General features: G+C 38.5%; 1 protein-coding gene and 1 pseudogene across 7 annotated transcripts in view; both read left to right on the plus strand.

The window, feature by feature from the left end:
• Fam184a (family with sequence similarity 184 member A) overlaps window positions 1-11,382 on the plus strand; it is a 99,220-nt gene extending 87,838 nt beyond the window's left edge. For 4 of the 7 annotated variants that reach the window (XM_055599459.1, XM_055599462.1, XM_055599460.1 and 1 more), the window contains 4 exons: window positions 3,431-3,548; window positions 6,291-6,395; window positions 9,105-9,307; window positions 10,846-11,382. In XM_055599459.1, the coding sequence (XP_055455434.1) occupies window positions 3,431-3,548; window positions 6,291-6,395; window positions 9,105-9,307; window positions 10,846-10,927 (508 nt within the window). In that variant the 3' untranslated portion in view covers window positions 10,928-11,382. Of the gene's footprint in view, window positions 1-3,430; window positions 3,549-6,290; window positions 6,396-9,104; window positions 9,308-10,226; window positions 10,319-10,845 lie in introns of all 7 variants that reach the window. The other 3 variants (XM_055599461.1, XM_055599464.1, XR_008719254.1) reach the window with 2 other exon arrangements.
• Window positions 11,383-16,257: 4,875 nt separating this feature from the next.
• Window positions 16,258-16,485, plus strand: LOC129670843 (small nuclear ribonucleoprotein G-like; annotated as a pseudogene).
• The last annotated feature ends 1,808 nt before the right edge of the window (window positions 16,486-18,293 follow it).

Raw genomic sequence — 18,293 nt, forward strand, 5'->3', positions numbered from 1 at the left:
GTCTGTATTTTGATCTTCTGAAATTTAAGAATTAGTATTACCAATAAGTAAAATATTTTGCCTTCTTTTTTAGAACCAGCATTCATTTTACACTTTGCCTTGTGTCTGCACTAACTAACCACATTTTTCTTTTTCCCTGCTACTATCATATAATTATCCTTTAGCTTCAGGTAGTCACTTGTTTAATTAATGCCAAATCCTGTACACTTACTTTCAACTGATACTGTCCCAGAAATTTTTCGTGATAACAAAAGCATTCTGTATTGGCTCTTCTAAGGCTAGTAGCTGTGAGCCATGAGCAGTTATGGAACACTTGACCTGTAGCCAGCATGCCTGAGACTTAACCTCGAATTCACCTTAATTAATGTAAATGAAAACAACAACCCAGGGGTTATCCTATTGTGTTATGAGGTACCCAAATCTTAGCTTTGATGCTTCAGATTCAGAAAACCCTGGTGGATTGTTAGAGGGAGAAGAGGGGAACTGTGGAGAAAATGCTGGAGCACCTGGAAGCGTCTCTTCTCACTTCTGCCACAACTCCTGTTGAACTCCTGGAGAGAATGGAGAACAGGTTTAAAGAAGTATAGATATAGTGCGAGGATCTCTGTGTCTTTGAAATGACTGTTAGAAACTGTGCTCTCTAGTGTTAAGCATTCAGATCCTTTCCGAGTTTCATGGAAATTTGATTATCTTGACTATTATCCTAACAAGAATCAAGGTTCACCTAGCCGGTTGTGGTGGTGCATGCCTTTAATCACAGCATGGGGAGGCAGAGGCAGGCAGATCTCTGTGAGCCTGAGACCAGCCTGGTATACATAGAAAATTCCAATACAGCCAGGGCTGTTACACAGAGAAACCCTGGCTCAAAACAAAAACAATATAAAACAAAACCAGAAAGAAAGAACCTTGTGTCTAATTTTAAAATGTATTGAGTTATGTTTGTTTTAAAAACAAGCGAGGCCTAGGACATAGTTCAGTGGTAGACTGCTTGCTTAACATGCACAAGACCCTGACTTAACTCCCAAGACCCCAATAGGAGAAGAACATGATAGCAAACAAGAGACTAGGCGACTCAATTTTACCTAAATGGTATTTTCCATAGGTGAAATAAAAACTGTCTTGGTATTTTGGGGGGTCCAGAAATATTTACTGTATAAAAAGTGATTAGGGTTTGTCATTTTAGTTTTTGTGGGTTGATTATTTTTTAAACAGGAACTCAGAAGAAGAAGAAGAAAAGAGCCAAACATAGAGCCAAACAGACTTCTTGTGAGGAAAAGGTTAGAGCCTGGCTGGGATCCTAGTACCTGCCTATAATCCTTGTACTTGGGAGGCTAAAGTAGGAGGATCTCTGAGTTTACATCAAATACAAGATAAAGTGAGGCCCTGTTTCAAAGAAAGAAAAGATGGAGGAAAGAAAATGAAAGCTAAAAAGGACTAAAAGAAAAAAATCAAACTTGGAACCCTACCCCGTCTCCTGATCCTTAGCAGTCACGCAGCCTTTTAGAGGCACCGCTGTTGTAGTGAGCCGCCCAGGTGGCTAGGGAAAGGAAAAACATTGACTAGCATTGTTGTACCCTGGAATGGTACCTAATTCCTTCCTAGTAGAATGTTGGATGAGATTCTTATATATGTATAAGTCACACTTGGTTCATAACAGTTTCTTGTTCTCTCCTTTAATGCTTTCCTATTTGTACTTACAAACTGCTTCTTATCAATACTGTGCCTTCATTATTGTCTAGTTTTTTTTATTGAACGTTTTTGCTGATGTAATGTTGTGGGGAGAATTAGCTCATCAGAATTCTGTAGGTAAAAACGTTTCAGCTAAGCCAGGTGTGGTTGTGTACACTCGGGGAGCAGAGGCAGGTGTATCTCTGAGTTAGAGACCAGCCTGGTCTACATAGTGGGTTCCAGGCAAGCCAGGACTACATAATGAGACCCTTAATAATAATAACAAATGAATGCTTCAGCTAAGTTAAAACACATACACTTGATTAGGGGATAGTGTTACTGCACAACAAAAGGTTTCAAGACTGTAAATGATATTTTTAGATTCTACCACCTCTTCTCACAGCCCAGGGAAGTAGCGCCTCCTGTGCTTTGCTTCTAACCACAGACAGCACTCCAGTGCCATCTTGTGGCTGCTCTAGCACAAAGCCCTTGTGCCTTTTTCCCCCTCCCTCAGATAGTATTTCTAGAATACTGGAAAGCTTGGCTCATAAAATTTGTACAAGCAGTTTCTTTCATATTTTAATCAAAATGCCTGATAACTCTGTGATCACAAAGGATATAATATATATTTTTTAATTAATTGATTTATTTGTACCTAGTATACACTGTCAAAAAGAGAAGAGGAAAAAGTGCTGTATGCTGTTTGACTAACTTCGGACTGACTTAGCAAAGTCCCAGCTGAGCCAGGGACAATGACTTCGATACTCTCACTTCCCCTCTTCAGAGCAGCAGGCAGGGGCTGGGTGGGAAGGCAGATATTGTGTCTCCAAATCTTTTGCTTGGGCTGGATTGGTGGTGGGCTTTTATGGAACTAAAATAGGGTTTGCCTGATGGGACAGTGACAGATCACATGATAGGTCATCTAGAAGGTACTCAGTTCTTGTCAAGTAAATTTATCTTCAAGAATCTTCATTAACCACACTTAGTAAATTTTAATTCTACCTTGTCTAGTCTGCCAATAATAAAACTTGTTTAATTATTTATAATTTTTGAAAGTTCTTTCTCTCCCACCCTCAAACTTGGCCAGCAGATTCCATTTTCATTCTTTTGATCTGCCCTCCCTGCACTCCCAGGCCCAACATGATCCCTGTCACCTCTGCTCATTCAGAATGTTTTAGTCTTCAGTGGCATTCCCTCCTATTAGTCTCTTGCCATTCAGGAAAGAGTAGGCCTACAAGGAAATGCGATTATTCTTTTGCCTGATGAGACTTTTACAATTTGTCCACATTGGCTAAAAATGTAGAGTTTTAAAACTGCATTCCCTAAAAACCAAGAGAAGAGGATGTCATTCATGTGTGTCTTTTGTTCTGCTTTCCTTTGTATCCTTTCTTGTTCCTTCTATATGTTATGGGTGACCTTATTGTCCAATATTGAGTTGATGGTAACTGCTCCTACTAGTAACTGACTTGAGTTTGTAAAGTCTGTGTCATTTGGCTTCTCAGTTCCTTCAGAGCTCACCTCACCTCATTTACACACACTTAAAGTGGATAAATCCTCCCAAAAGTAACCCATGAAGCCCTTAATGGCCTTTATTCCCACAAAGCATTTAACAGCCATAGCTCTTGGGAAATCACGTTCTCATGCTTGCAAGTCTTATTTTAAATTTGTGTGTATTGAACTGGACTAATTTAGAATTTAGGTATTTATTACAGTGGAATGTGTGTGACTCATATCAGTGAGATAAAGGTTTTCTTGTTTATAGACTAGAAGAAATGGAAGAAAAGTATCTAATGAGAGAATCGAAGCCAGAAGATATACAGCTGATTGCAGAATTAAAATCCATGCTTACAGAACGAGACCAGGTCATAAAGAAATTAATTGTAAGATATTTTTCTTTTAGTATAACCATGTTAGCAATCAATAGACTATTGGTTGGGGAAACATGGGGAAATATTTTTGAATAATGCTAAATGAAAATAGAAAGTGTAAAATCTGTGTATTGTGGTTAAAATTATTAAAATGTAATTTCAAATTTAAATTTGGCATTAGAATAATGGCATTTTACCCTTTTCGTCAGTGTTTCTATTGAAATAATAGTTTTTAACACATACTAAATGTTTACCAATATGTCATTACCACGTCGTAGTTAGCATCCTATTGGTACACATAAGGATGCATACTGTGCATACAGTATTCGAACTCAGAAAAATCTGTTAAGGTGGCCATGCGTGAGACTGCATTGTCAGCTTACAGATTAGGACCCTATTTTGTTTTGAGATAGTTATGTGATGGGGCCCTTAAAAATCACAGCAATCCTCCTGCCTCAGTGCTAAGATTACAGGTAGGAATCACCATGCTTGGCTCAAATGAATCATGTTAATTTCCTAAAGTGTATTCCACCAAACACTGGTCCAGAGAGAGACTGAGCCATCCAAGTACTCAGGAGGCTAGTGTAGGATGATTTGAGTTTGAGGCCAATCTGAGCATCGTATCAAACTCAAGAGTATCTTGGGATAATGTAGCAAGAACCTGTCTCAAGAGCCAAAATGGTTTAGTGGTCTAGCCTAAGAAGAGTTGTGTGCTCCTTCAGGGAGTCAGCGATGTTCAGTGTGAAGGGCACTCAGAAGTCCACTTGAGAAGAAGATGAGATTCTAACAGTGAATATTCTGTCTTCATTAGACAGAAGAATATCTTTTTATTAGAACAATTAGTAGTAATTAGTAGTAATGGTTCTAATAAAAAAGGATAAAAGTATACTAATAAAAAGTATACAAATGTTTGAAAATTTATAAAATGTTTCAGAATTTTTTTTAATGTTATACCTTGGTCAGTAATTAAAATGTTGCTGTTTATTGTCACTAACAAATGAAAGTCTTTCATAGTAAAAGTGAAAACAACACTATTCATCTACATATTCCCTGATCGCTTTAATTCCAAACTTTCAATACTAGCATGTAAGAGCCCAAGACCAAGATTCTAATGGCCTTTAAAAATTATCATTTTTTTATTTAGAAAAGTCCATCTGTTTTCAAGACTGGGAAGTTCCTTTTAAAACCTTTGATGTTCCTTTTGAAACCTACAGGGTGGATTAGGGTCCATTGAGGGAGCCCAGAAATAGGCTGTGGAGTGTTTCCGGTGGCTGCAGTCTACTAAGTGCCCGGTTTTCCAAGCCTGGTACAAATGGGCATAGCTTTACCCAATAGCAATAGACTCATGGAAAAGTGCTGTTTCATTTATGAAGTGAGCAAGAATAGCAAGTGTATTGTTTGTTGCCAACAAGTAGCTGTTTACTTTCCAGTTACTACTTGAAAGGTTACAGATACAATTGTATCTCATCAGAGGGTAGATCCAATATTGTAACAAAGGGCAGTTCCATGTTTCTATAACAGGGTGGTACCAGTGAGGTCAAGAGGTACACGGGGTAAACCTCTGTAATATAAATGATAGTCAGTGACAACAAAGAGGGTTTTGAAGGGTCCACTTCCACTAGAAGACACTAGAACCAAGGCCAGTTTGAACATACAGCCACCTCAGCCATACTGTTCTGTCTCCCATGGCCTTCCCAATCTGTTTGTCAAATTAATTAACACGTCTTACTTATGACTAAAAAATGAAAGGTTTTTATTTCTGAAAGGGCAATTCACTTTTCTATTTCCGTGGGTATAATACATTACTGTCTCAAATAAAAGGCTAGAAGAGATCAAATTCATTTTCAGGTACTGGAGAATAATACATAATAGTGTCATCTTTATATATTGAAACCACTCAGCCATGTGTGTTACAAAAAATGATTAGGGTCAGAGTCTGGCCCTGGTGGCCCTAACACAGAAGGCTTGGCCACCCACTCTCAGTAGGCCAACCAAACAGACAAGTAATATTGAAAAGCAGAAAAAAGAAATGTATTATATGAAGCCACAATGAAAAGAGGTAAAAATAAGTCTCATGACCCTCTCCCCTGATCTCCGGTACTCATCTTTGGGGTCTTGACATGAGGCTGAGGTTTAAATGCCAGGAAAGAGGTGTGTATAACTTAACAGTCCTGGCCAAGATGTGGTCTCACCTATCACCTCCCATCTCTCTTTCAAGGTGATCTGACAACCTGTCAGGACTGTCTGAAATTCCTGTTTGGAGACAAGTTCTCCCTCTGCCTGGCATCTCTGCCTTTTCCTTCTCTGTGCATGAGACTTGTGAGGAAAAGTCAATTTACTGGGAACCATTGTTACAATAGTCTCACAGCCAAAGAAAGAGGCATGTGTCTGTTATTATCTTCATTCTTGTCAGGACAGTTGTGTTAAATCTGAAAGGCTCTAACTTGCACTGCAGGACACACCCTTTAACACCCTTTCTTTCACCACAAAGAGAGGGGACATTAGTAGATTCTCTTTTGAAAGAAAGGGTATTAAAGGGTGTACTCAAGACTCTAGGCCTAGGGCTTAAAGAATGCTAAAACGTGACCTGCTAACTACTTTTAAGACACTGGCAATCAAGCTTAGAAATGTGTCAACAAAATATATAAACCCTTATACTTTATTAAAGTTTTAATGAAATGGCACTCAGACATTTTAAGTTTGTAAATCTGTAATAAAGAATGTTGAAAGGATGTTTATAATTCTTTTGCATAGGAGGATAATAAATATTATCAGCTGGAATTAGTAAATCGAGAAACTAACTTCAACAAAATATTTAACACAAGTCCTACTGTTGGTGTTATTAACCCATTGGTTAAGGTATGTGCCGCAGACACGGTAAAGTAGGGGAAGTGCTTAAGACCTTGAGGGAACTGGGCTAAGCTATATGGAGCTAGTAGCATAAGGTTAAAGCTGTCCAAAATGTTTTAAGTGTAATAATCTTCTGCTAAATTTTATTAGTTCTTTATTTGTTCATCTTCAGAATGAGCTACTCATTTATTAGTAATTTAGACTCCTTAAAATATTTTATTAATATTAAAATACTTTGGCATTACCTTTATGTTTTCAATATTTCTTTAAAAAAGTAACCCTCTGACTCAAATTAATTTATTGTCACTTCCTTATTGATCCCAATCCTCTTCGGAGTTCAGAAAGACTCCAGCCTCAGAAGCCAAGGAGTTCTCCCTGGCTCCATACCTTCCATACTAAGGGTGCTAAAGGTGAACTGCAAACTTCACTTTTACATTCTTCAACTCTTCTTGACAATTTAAGTATGGCTTTTTCTGAATCATTATTATTCTCTAAGAACAAATGGAAACACCTTGAGTTAGTTTTGGCTAACTTTTATATATCATTATACCCCCAAAGCCCTAGTGTTTGGGCATACTGCATATTCAGTAAATATGATAAATTGTAAAAAAAATTATCACACTTTTTTTAAGTCAGCATAAATTATTCTGTAAATAAAACAAGTCATGAGTAAATATTATGGATTTCACATGGATTATGAATCTCTTAGGAGAAATTAATAATAAAATAAAACTTTTATTAAAGCTGCTTTTTAATCCATATTTTCTTGCTTCACATTGTGCTGATTTCTGCTAGACCCTGACCCAGAAATTTTATTTTCGAACCTTATACAATTTCTCAGTTTAGAATACCAAATATGCTTTTTCTTCATCAGTGCTCTAAACTTTGAACTTGAATGTTTTGCTCTGTCTTTAGAATTTCACATAAAAATCTCTCAATAAATAACTGAATGGGTGAACAGAATTAATTTTATGCTGGGTTTTTGTTTTGGTTTGATTTTTGAAACAGTCTCATGCTACCCCAGTTGCCTTTAAACTCACCTTTAGCCAAAGCTGGCCTTAAACACATCCTGTAGCCAAGGCTGGCCTTGAACTCACCCTATAGCTAAGGCTGGCCTTGAACTACTGATCATTCTACCTCTACCTAATTGCTCAGATTATAACTGTGTGGCATCCACCTGGCTTTAATTTAATTTTTAAAATTGATAATTTAGGACAACATAGCTTTTAATTAGAAAACATTTTAAGACTTGTATAAGCAGCATACTAGAGAATTTTTTGCTTTTATCAGAAATACTTTTCAGCTTTAAAACCACTATTTTAGAATTTTACCAGAGGTACCGGTTTTTTGGTTTGTTTGTTTTTGAGACATGGTCATACTCTGCATCCTTGGCTGACCTCACTATATAGACCAGATTGGCCTTGAACTCATGTGTTGGTATTAAAGGTATGGGTTACCACACCTGGCTATCAACTATATGATTTCTCAAACAAAACAAAACAAACAAAAAACTGTTCAAAACGCTAAGCTGTCTCCATGGCATAATGAGAAAAGGCAAAAATTTCAGTATTGAGAGAACCTCCGAGCTGCCGCTGACCCCCAAGAGCGGTCAGGTTTGCACACAGTTCTTCCTAAGGCTAGAGATACCCGTATCGTGGGCTCTGTCAGCCACAGGGCATGGCATGAAGAATGTCCACAGGGCTGCATTATTTTAAGTAAAGTAAAAGTTCTACCTTGTATGTCATTTCTATTTTTAAAACTAAATTAATTTTGCAAGAAAAACAAAAAAACCCAGCATACACCCAATTAGAAAACATGCAAGAAGTCTTTTATAAGGTACTAATTTTTATTTTTTATAACAGTTGCTGCTCATCAAGTCTAGAATTAGGAATATAATGATTTGAGACCAAAGTTGACAATTTGAAAGCTGACAAATTTTGTGTTCACTTTAAATGCATTGTGTTCATCTTATTTGTGTTCATTTTAAATGCTGATTGTATGCTAAAAATTGATTATGCTTGCCTTTAGCCTTTACATTATGAACTAGTTCATGAAACTGCCAATTAATTAAAAATGTAGATATAATTATACAGATTTAATTCTCTCTCTTTAGAAAGATGTCACAGAGAATGTAAAATGATATTATTTAAGTCAGCTTTAAGTCTTCAGTAGAAATGTTGAGATCTGTTTCAAACTACAATGCCAAGCATTTTTGTATTCCTTTTTTTTTTTTTTTCCAGGCAAGAACAGCCTCTCTTTGACAGATGGATAAAGTTCATGGACCTCTCTTTAAATATTATGTTTAACTAAATGCCACCTAATATTAGCCTAAACCCACTTACCCTTGTGGTGTTTGAGGAACTTCTCCTACCTCACTTGTTCCCTGCACTCTGCACTCTGACCTGTTCTTGTCTTTCCCTAGTCCACTTAGTGGTTCAGGATTAGAGGTGACCCACTCCTAACTGTCCCTTCCCACATGCTTTCTGTCCTGGCAGCATGTCTCTCTTTGAGGATTCCATGTAGATGAACACTTTCAAGGATCCCCAGACCACACTTTGGGTAACACTGGTTAATTTTAACATCATGATTTGACACAAAGGTTCAAAAAAAAAAAAAAAAAAAATTCCCACGCTAAATTTACATTTCCTACTATTCCTGTTTCCTTGTTGGCTCTCATGCAGGGAATAAGTATTCTCATGTGTGTCATTTCTAACGCAGCAAAAGAAGAAGAACGATAAGTCACCAACAAACAGGTTTGTGAGTGTTCCCAATCTAAGTGCTCTGGAATCCAGTGGAGTGGGCAATGGACATCCTGCCCGCCTGGAACCCATTCCCAATTCTCCAGTCCATGGTGTTGAGTTCAACAGCAACAAGCCTCTGCCACAGCCACTGCCACCCAAAGAGCCCAAGACATTTTTGAGGTGAGCCCTGTCTCACCAGTAGTTTTTTTTTCCCCTTCTTCTTCTTTTTCTTCTTCTTCTCATTCTTAACTTGAGAAATTTCTGTTCTTACATTGCAGAAATCCACTACTCCAAAAACCTAAAAAAAAAAAAAAAAGAGTCTGAAAATCTTTTACCACCTATCTAAAGAATTCTGTTTTGACACTGTCCAAAGATATTTTTTAAATTTATCACTAGTGAATTTTCTAAATACTAACAGGTGTTCACATAATTCATGTGCTGAGAATTTTAATATTAATAGTTTACCAAGGTTTTATTAATGCAAACTAGTTTTCAGGGCTTTAAAATCATATTTTAGCTATTAAAATTTTCATTACTAATACTTTCCGTACATATGTATTTTCCTTTATGCTTATTAAGATACATGTGCCGATTGCCAATTTAAAAAAAACTTAAGCTCTGAGAACTTGATGTAGTTAAATAGATAAATTTAGAAATAAATCAGTTTTAAACTAATTCTTGTTGAAGTTACCTAAGAGTTGATTACATATATTAATTTTGAAAGAATTATATAATATTACATTACATATTAATTAATTACATATATAAATTTTGAAAGAAATGAAATCATTAAGTCATTTACATGATCAAAATAAAAAATGTACTGTTTTATGGTCACTTTACTACAACTGATTTTTGTTGTTGTTGTTGACTCAAGTTCATTTTTTTCTTATTTTTACTAAATCCTAATAAGTCTACTAGTAAGTCTTACAGGTGGAGTTTGTATTTCTGCTTTTAAGCTAAGTGATTTCTAGGCTAGCTAATGACTAATTATTCTAAAGAGTAAGCCAATAGCCTGAAACCTCGTCACCTCTGTCTCTGAATGTGTCTCCTGCTAAATATTCTGTGTTGCTTATTTCCCGTGCACGAGTGCGTTCAGGTATCAGTAAGATGCATGTGCATGAGCTCAAGAAAGCTGACCGCTGGAGTTCCCATTCCACATTGTTGCGTGCCCTGTAACCCCCACAGACGGTAGGGACGCTTTCCTTTTCTTCAGTAGCCCAAAGAGCCTTAGTTACAGTTAAGATTAGGAGAAAACTCCCCTTTCGTGCACTCTGTGCAGTATCTGCTGATGGAACGGTGGAAGCTTAATAGAAATATGCCAGCAGTAAAGAGAACCAAACCTTGCTTGACTTCAGTTCCAATGAAGAATACATATGTGAGAATCAAATTCTTGTATCAGGTTCTGATAAATGAAAAAGAAATTTGCCAAAAGAGGGGACACTATTTTGTTCACTCTCTTTTCCCACACTCAGTTTTATGGTTTTTGCCAGTTGCTTCCTATGGAGTAACTGTGGCATGACTCCCCTGCCACGGAGTACATGTGAGCTGCCACCGTACCTGCTGTTCTCAGAGGACCCACTCTAAAGCAGAGGAATAGCCAGTCCTCAGACAGTTCTGACGCAGTTTTAGAAATCAATGTTTGTATTTAATTGCTTTCTGGTTATTTTGCAAACCATTTAATCCTGGGTTCCGTGTCTCTCTTTCCATGAATTCAGTCCTCCTCAGAGTGAAGCTCCCCCCGTGGCTTCCCCAGACACCCAGCGCCAGGAGTGGTTTGCCCGGTACTTCACATTCTGAAGGAACTGAGCTGGCACATTGGACCATTACAAGAGCATGTCTGTATACGAATCATTATGTGGACAGGCTTTCCTATGTAAAACACTGTGAATGAGAAAGTCTTTGTCTCTCCAACTTGAAAATGCACTGTATTTCCTGTGATATTTATTGGAATCGCTCTCTGAGGTACTATACTCTATTATGTGTGTAATTATAACAATTATTTTTATTTGAGATGGAAGTCTTTAATCTTTGTAATTACTGCATAATAAATTTTGTTAGAACAAATGTTTTTTTGTTGTTGTTTTCTATTAAGTGTGCTTTAAACACTTTTTAATACCAGGTATAAGACTTGTCAATAAGATTTGCCGCACTAATGATCATAAATTGTTACTTCACTAGTTTTCAAATCAATATAGGGAAGTCTATTAATACCTTTCATTGCTGTGTATAATTTTAATTGTCAACATTTGTAAATCCAGAATAAAAGAATTTATGTAAATTGTGTACTTCCAAGTATATGAATTTTTGTTGGTTTATAGTTTTTTTTTTTTTAATTCTGATAAACTTTTCAATACAGTTAACATCTATGATCACTTAGGGCCAAAGTTGCTATGCAAAAAGCTCTACTATAATGTGTCTTAAAAGGCAGGTCATGCCAGGTCTGGTGGCCCATACCTTTAAACACTTTGGATCCCTGCGCATTGGAGGCCAGCCTGGTCTATATAGGCTCAGCCAGGGCTGTACAGTGTGAATCTGTATTTTAAAAAAAGCCATCTTGTCCGTTTTCATAGTAGCACACTTCATGTTGACATATAAGCACTGACCCATATTTGGTTTATTTTTGCTCTTAGGACCACTTTTTATGACTGTGTATGTACATATATGCATATATTTTTGCATACATGTATGCACACATATATGTAGGGGCCCAAAGTTGATGTGAGGAATCATCATGGATGCTCCTTTTACAGTATTTATTGAGGCAGGTCTATCAGTCAATCCTACAGTTCACTGAGGTGACAAATCTTGTTAGCTGATCTCCTGCCTCCACTTTCCAGGACTGAAATTAAAGGTGGACAACCATGCCCGCCTAGCAATTACGTGGGTTCCTGGCACACTGACTCCCCCAGTCCTTACATTTGTAAAGCAAATGCTTTAACTCCTAAGCTTTAGTCCATCTTAGCAAAACATTTTCATTGTGACTCCAAAGAATTGCTTCTGAATACAAAGCGAGCAATGGAATTAGGGGATACCGAGGTAATCCTGTTTAGAACTGTAGGCTGAAGCATCTCCAAAATGATGCAGATGCCACCAGCCATCGTTGCCTAAAAGTAGCCTGAGTTGTGAGCATGTAAAGCATGGGTGAGACTTTCAAAACAGGGTCACAATTTTTCGGCAATGATTTTTGTATTACAGAAAAGCCACTGATTGTACCTTTAATAACTAAATTGAATAATTATTACCTAGCAGTTGCTGGCCAAAAGACATTTGAAGCTGATGTTAAAAGTCGCTTTTTCCTGTTAGTGGGTAGAGCACTGTAAGAAAATAAGGGGATGTGGCCTTTCTGATGGCTGCTGTAGCTATGTGTAACTTTCATCCCCAAAGATTAGTGTAACAATCAAAAGGAGCTTGTCTTGGGACTTTCTGGAGAGAGATAAGCAAATTGTCCGTCTACCCCAAAAGGGAAGGAACCAATAGATCCAAGAGTCCAGCAAGTCTAGACTCACAACTAAATGAGTTTGTTTGGAGTTGTTCACATGAGAAGATGGATTCCGGGGTGGTTTGCACAACAGAAAGTCCCATGCAGAAGCCACAAGATGTGACTCGGTGATGAGAGTACTTTGTAGACTCGAGTTCAGCCCCAAGGCTCTCACAGGTTATTCCCTGACCTTCCTAAGTCTGAGCCCCTGGACCCACCACAATAAATAATAAACATTTTTTTAAAAGTACCGCCACGTTATTTTTTTTTTTCTTAACCTCTTATCTACTTTCATGCAGCTGAACAGGAGGGAGTGGTGACTGGAATGGAAGGGAAATGAGGAAGGTCTTCTGTGGGCCTTAAGACCTCTCTCAAAGTGGAAAGTTCACAACTCAATTCCTTTACCATAGACCTAGTTATCGGTTGTATTGCCCAGCTTGTTTTGTAGATGTCACTATAGGTCATGGTCTTCTGCAGGCTAATAGCTCTGCTTCAAGAGGTGACTCTGAGTGTGTGTATATATGTGTGTGTGTATAAAGGCTTGAGAGTACCTATTAGCCATTCATGATGGTTAACCTGTAATCCTAGCATGTGGGACTCAAAGAGAATCCGGTTGTTGACTAGTGTGAACTACCTAAGAAAACCCTGTCTCAAAAAAAATACATACTTCTAGTAATTGTAGACTCAAAACCACAACTATCACCTCAGAGGGGATAACAGATAGTTTATTCTGGAGCAAAAATGAGTGACTGTGGCCCAGCTACTCCAATTCCATGGTCCAGTGCGCTAAGACTTTCGTGAAGTTTTTATAGTAACAGAAGAAAATCATCAAGACACTTTTCAAATACACTGATGGAACCGCGAGTTACTCAGGTCTGCTGGTTAATTTTAAACGTCAATTTGCCTCAACCCAGAATTACCTGAGAGGAGACGGTTTTTGTTGTTTGTTTTTCAAGACAGGGTTTCTCTGTGTAGCCCTGCCTGTCCTGGAACTAACTTTGTAGGCCAGGCTCTTTTCAATCTCCCAGAGGTCCACCTGCCTCTGGCTCCCTGAGTGGTGGGATGAAAGGCGTGCACCCTGACCCCCACCATGACTGCTAGGAAGACAGTCTTAACTGAGGAACTGCCTGTATCAGATTGAATGATAGGAATGCCCGTAAGGGACTCTACCCTTAACTGAAGAGAGCACAGCCCCTAGTAGAAAGGACTACTCTTAGGCAGGTAGTCCTGAACTGTGTAAGAAAGGTAGCCCGGTTAGCAAGCATCATCTCCCACAGCTCCTGCCATACTTCTTTGGCTGTAAAGTTAATACTTGAGTCAGAGTTAACTCTGAAATAGCTAGCAGGTATAGTATCAAGTTACGGCCTTGACTTTCCTCAGTGAAGGATTAGCACCTGGAATTTTAAGTCAGATAAGCCCTTTAAGCTTCCTCAAAGTTGCTTTTGATTAGGATATTTTTCACAGCAGTAGAAATGAAACCAGAAGAATGAAACAAAGCTTGGAACTCTCTGCTGTAGGCCTTGGATGACATTCCTAACTTTTGAGTTGGTGGAAGCCAAGGGTCTGAAATGTCCAAAAGGGGCTGGAGAGAGGGCTCAGCTGTTAAAAGCACACAGTGCTCTTCAGGAGGACCCAGGTTCGATTCCCAGAACCTGCATCAGGAAACTTTTAACTGCCTGTTACTCCAGCTCTAGCAGGCCCAACACCCTTTTCTGACCTCTCTAGAAACCTGCACACGTGCACATACCTACGCACACACATATACATTTAATTAAAATAATAAATCTTAAAAACAAATACATTCAAAAGGCTTTTACCAGCTAATCACAAGACTATTCAGTTAGCCAAAACGGTTGGCAAGAAATACCTTTTAAGGTGTTTAAAGATGGCCTAAAGCGAACTAGGTTTTGGACCTGTCATATTCAAATCTTTGCAATCATGGTTCTAATCAGTTCATCAGATTTTAGTACATTCAATGTAAGGCGTGATTGTTTTTTATTTGTTTTAAGACAGTCTCACAATGTACCCTAGCTGGTCTAGAATGAGCTACATAGACCAGGCTAGCCCTGAACTCATAAAGATCCACCTGTGTCTGCCTCTCCCTCTCCTAGGATTAAAGTCTAGGATTGCCAAGCCTGGAAACAGGTACTTTTGATACGGGTTCTTCAAGTGCAGTGGAGCCTTTCATGAGGTACAGCTTTTTTGGCTGTACCTCAGGGAGCTAAAACACAGAATGGTCAATGTCACCTGAGCTTCAGCCCAGGAAAAATAAAATGTAAATAATGAGTAAGAACAAACTAGATTATAAATGAATTAAGGAAATGTGAGAAAGAACTGAGAGTGGGTAGGAGACACAGTATAGTGTAAATGAGAGATTTTATTACATCCTTAAAGGATGAGAGGAGGCGCTAGTTACAGACCATTACAGAAGAAAACACTCCTGGAGTGAGAGTGGACAATGGTTCAAAAAACAACTGTGAGGGGTCCTCCATGTTTAGGCCAGGGGTAAATACTATTTTCTCAGGTCTCTAGAACAAACAGCTTTCCTGAAGGGTGTTTTCCTATTTACATAATTGCCAGACCAATTTGGGTCAACTTGATTTTGAGACTGGGTTTCACAAAACCCAAGCTGACCTCGAACTAGCTATGTAGCTGAGGATCACCTTCAGTTCCTGGCCTTCCTGTTGTACTTTCCTAATGCCAGGATTACAGGCACAGGCCACCAAACCTGCCAGTATGAAGGAACACTTACAGGTGGGGACAATGATAAGTCTTATCTTTTCCAGAAGCCTTCCTGATGTAACACTGTAATCTTATTGGCATTCAGAATGTCATATCTATACCCAGGGCCAGAGATTCAAGGATACAACTCAGATCTTTTTCTTCTTTTTCCTTTTTTTTTAAAACCAAAAATTATTTAACAAAATATAAAATCTATAAAAATAGCCATGCTAGAAGAAAGTAGCTTTCCCTTAATTGGCCTCAACAAGCCCCGCCTCCATCTTCTTCATGTCAAAATCTCCACAAACTGCATATTAAATATGTCTTAAATCTATTCACTCAGAAATTTGGAGACAGACTTAAAAACAAGAACAGAACCTAAAAACTTAGGCTTACTTGAGGCAGATACATTAAACTTGTTTGTTTGTTTCCTCAAAAGAGGGGGGGCACTCCTCCCCTACTAACAGACCCCAGCCTATCAAGTCTCATCAGGACTGCCTGAATCCTCTTCCTCTGTGGCCTGGCAAGGCCACCTCGCCAGAGGGAAGTGATCAAGGAGCAGACAACAGAGTCCATGTCAGAGAAAGCCTCTGCTCCCAGGGATAAGTGACCCAGCATCCATTCTTAACAAAATCAACAAAGTATGGATAGTAGGGAATTAATAGTCAATCTTAAGCCCATACACAAAAGAGTATGGCTCATGGTAAGAGTGCTTATCTAGTAACTGTAAAGCCCTGAGTTCAATACATAGCAAAACCAATTAAAAATAAATACTGAATGCTTTCCATGTAACATCAAAAACAAAAAGATGTTTTTCCTACTCACATTTAGCCAACTTGCACTGGATCCAAAAGGCAAGAAAAAAAATGGAGGGAGACCTCACTTGTTTGCCATTGTGCCGAGCTGCTGAGGAGTCACCACTAGCGAGGCCTACCCTTCCAAACTTGGGAAATTTATGGACAGGAAGTTATCATTGAAATTAAATGGTGGCAGAACATGTACAAGGAATACTACTGGGCTTTGGTCCCTTCATGAATCTTGTGATTGACTGATGAGTGTGTGGAAATGGGCAGCTAGCGGGCAACAGAGTAATATTGGGATGGTGGTAAGATGAGGAAACAGCATCATCATGTTAGAAGCCTTGGAAAGAGTCTAAACAATGTCTGTTCAGAAGGGGTGTCCACATCCCTCCCCAAAGGGCCTGTCTGTGATGTAGACTTGGGTCATGTATGTATATTTTCATATGAAACTTTAAATAAAGTTTTGTGATACTCAAAAAAAAAAGTGGTGCCCAAATGAGAATAAGAAGGAAGTTAGCTGACTATATTCAGAGAGAATAAAACCACATAAAAGCTGGGTAAGGGGGCACATACCTGTAATCCCAGCACTTGAGGATGCAGAGGCAGGCAGATTGCTGTGAATTCAAGGCCAGCTTGGTCTACAAAGCGATTCCATGATAGCCAAGGCCACACAGAGAAACCCTGTCCTAAAGAACAAAACAACAAAAATGAAAAAAAAATGTAGAAAATAGAGTGAAATCTACACGACTACTAAAACATGTGGTTTTTAGTGGACACAAGATCAATGTTTTAAAATCAGCTGTACCCCTATGTTAACAAGAAACACCGGGAAACTGAAAATCTAAGTGTAACATGTGTAAGGATAACAAAATGTCAGGTTTCTTCCCCTATCCTTTGACCTGGAAAAAAATGTGACAGGGACAAATCTGGAAAAATAAAATAAAAAATTAATGAGGGGCTGGAGAACTGGCTCTGAAATTAAGAGCACTTGTTGCTCTTCGAGAGGACCCGAGTTTGATTGTCAGCACCCACAGAGTACCTCACAACCACCCCCAACTCCAGATCGGACACCCTCATCTAACTCCTTTGGCCCCAGGCACACACATGTGCACATACATACACAGAACATGAAACCTGAATCTAAAACAAACATTACTGAACCACCATCTAAAAGTCATATGAAACAGGAGTTTACGTAGGCTATTCTCCCGGACCTCTTCACTTACTGTATCAGGAACTAAAACTTCGTTTCTGCTCTCGTTTCAAGGCTCATGCTGAATCTGGAGCCACTCAGCCTCTCAATAATTTTTTTTTTTATCTCTTTTCTTTCTACATCTAGCCCTGTCACATTTTTTTCTCCAAGTCAAAGAACATGGGTAGAAACGTGAAATTTTTATCTTTACGTTACACTGAAGCTTCAGTTTCCTGGTGTTTCTTGTTAACATAGAGGAGGAATACAACTGAATTTGAAACATTGATCTTGTGTTCAGTAAAAAACACTTATGTTTTAGTAGCCTTTGTATAGATTTCACTGTATTTTCTACCTGGTTTTATTCTGTCTGAATACAGTCGGTGTACTTCTCATTTTCTTTTTCTTGTCTTTCTTTATCCAATGCAATGCTGACTATATGTGAGGAGGAAAAGCATCGTTTTGATTTTGATTGTACATGGAAAGCGTTTAGTATTTTACATGGAAATCCAAACAGTGGGGTGTTTTCGTAAAGACAGATAATAAGCACAACTGGAACACAATATGAAGTTTGATAATAACCCCACAGAGATTTTCAACCTCAGCGCGCGAGATGCTCTTCTGGGAAAGGGAAAACTCTGAAACAAAATCTAACACAACATCATACACCACTTAGAAAATTTAGTTCGAAATGGATCAGAGACTTTCCCTGAAAAAAAAAAAAAAAAAACTCACCTTTACCAGAAAGCATACAGAAAAATTTCCTCTGTTGTGACCTGGAGTAGGCAGATCCCTTAAATACACCCCCAGCCCAAAGAAAAACACCAAAGAGCCAACACACAATTATTCTAAAATACCTAAAGACGCCCAACCATTCACAGCCAAGTCCCAGATCGCCCGCGGCCCGCCCTCACACGTCACCACGGTTCTCCACGGCTCCGCCTTTGTCCCCACCCCGGGCTCCCCGTGTCTTGC

Source organism: Psammomys obesus, unplaced genomic scaffold (assembly GCF_907164565.1).
Source record: "Psammomys obesus unplaced genomic scaffold, mPsaObe1.curated_primary_1811, whole genome shotgun sequence".
Classification (NCBI taxonomy): Eukaryota; Metazoa; Chordata; class Mammalia; order Rodentia; family Muridae; genus Psammomys; species Psammomys obesus.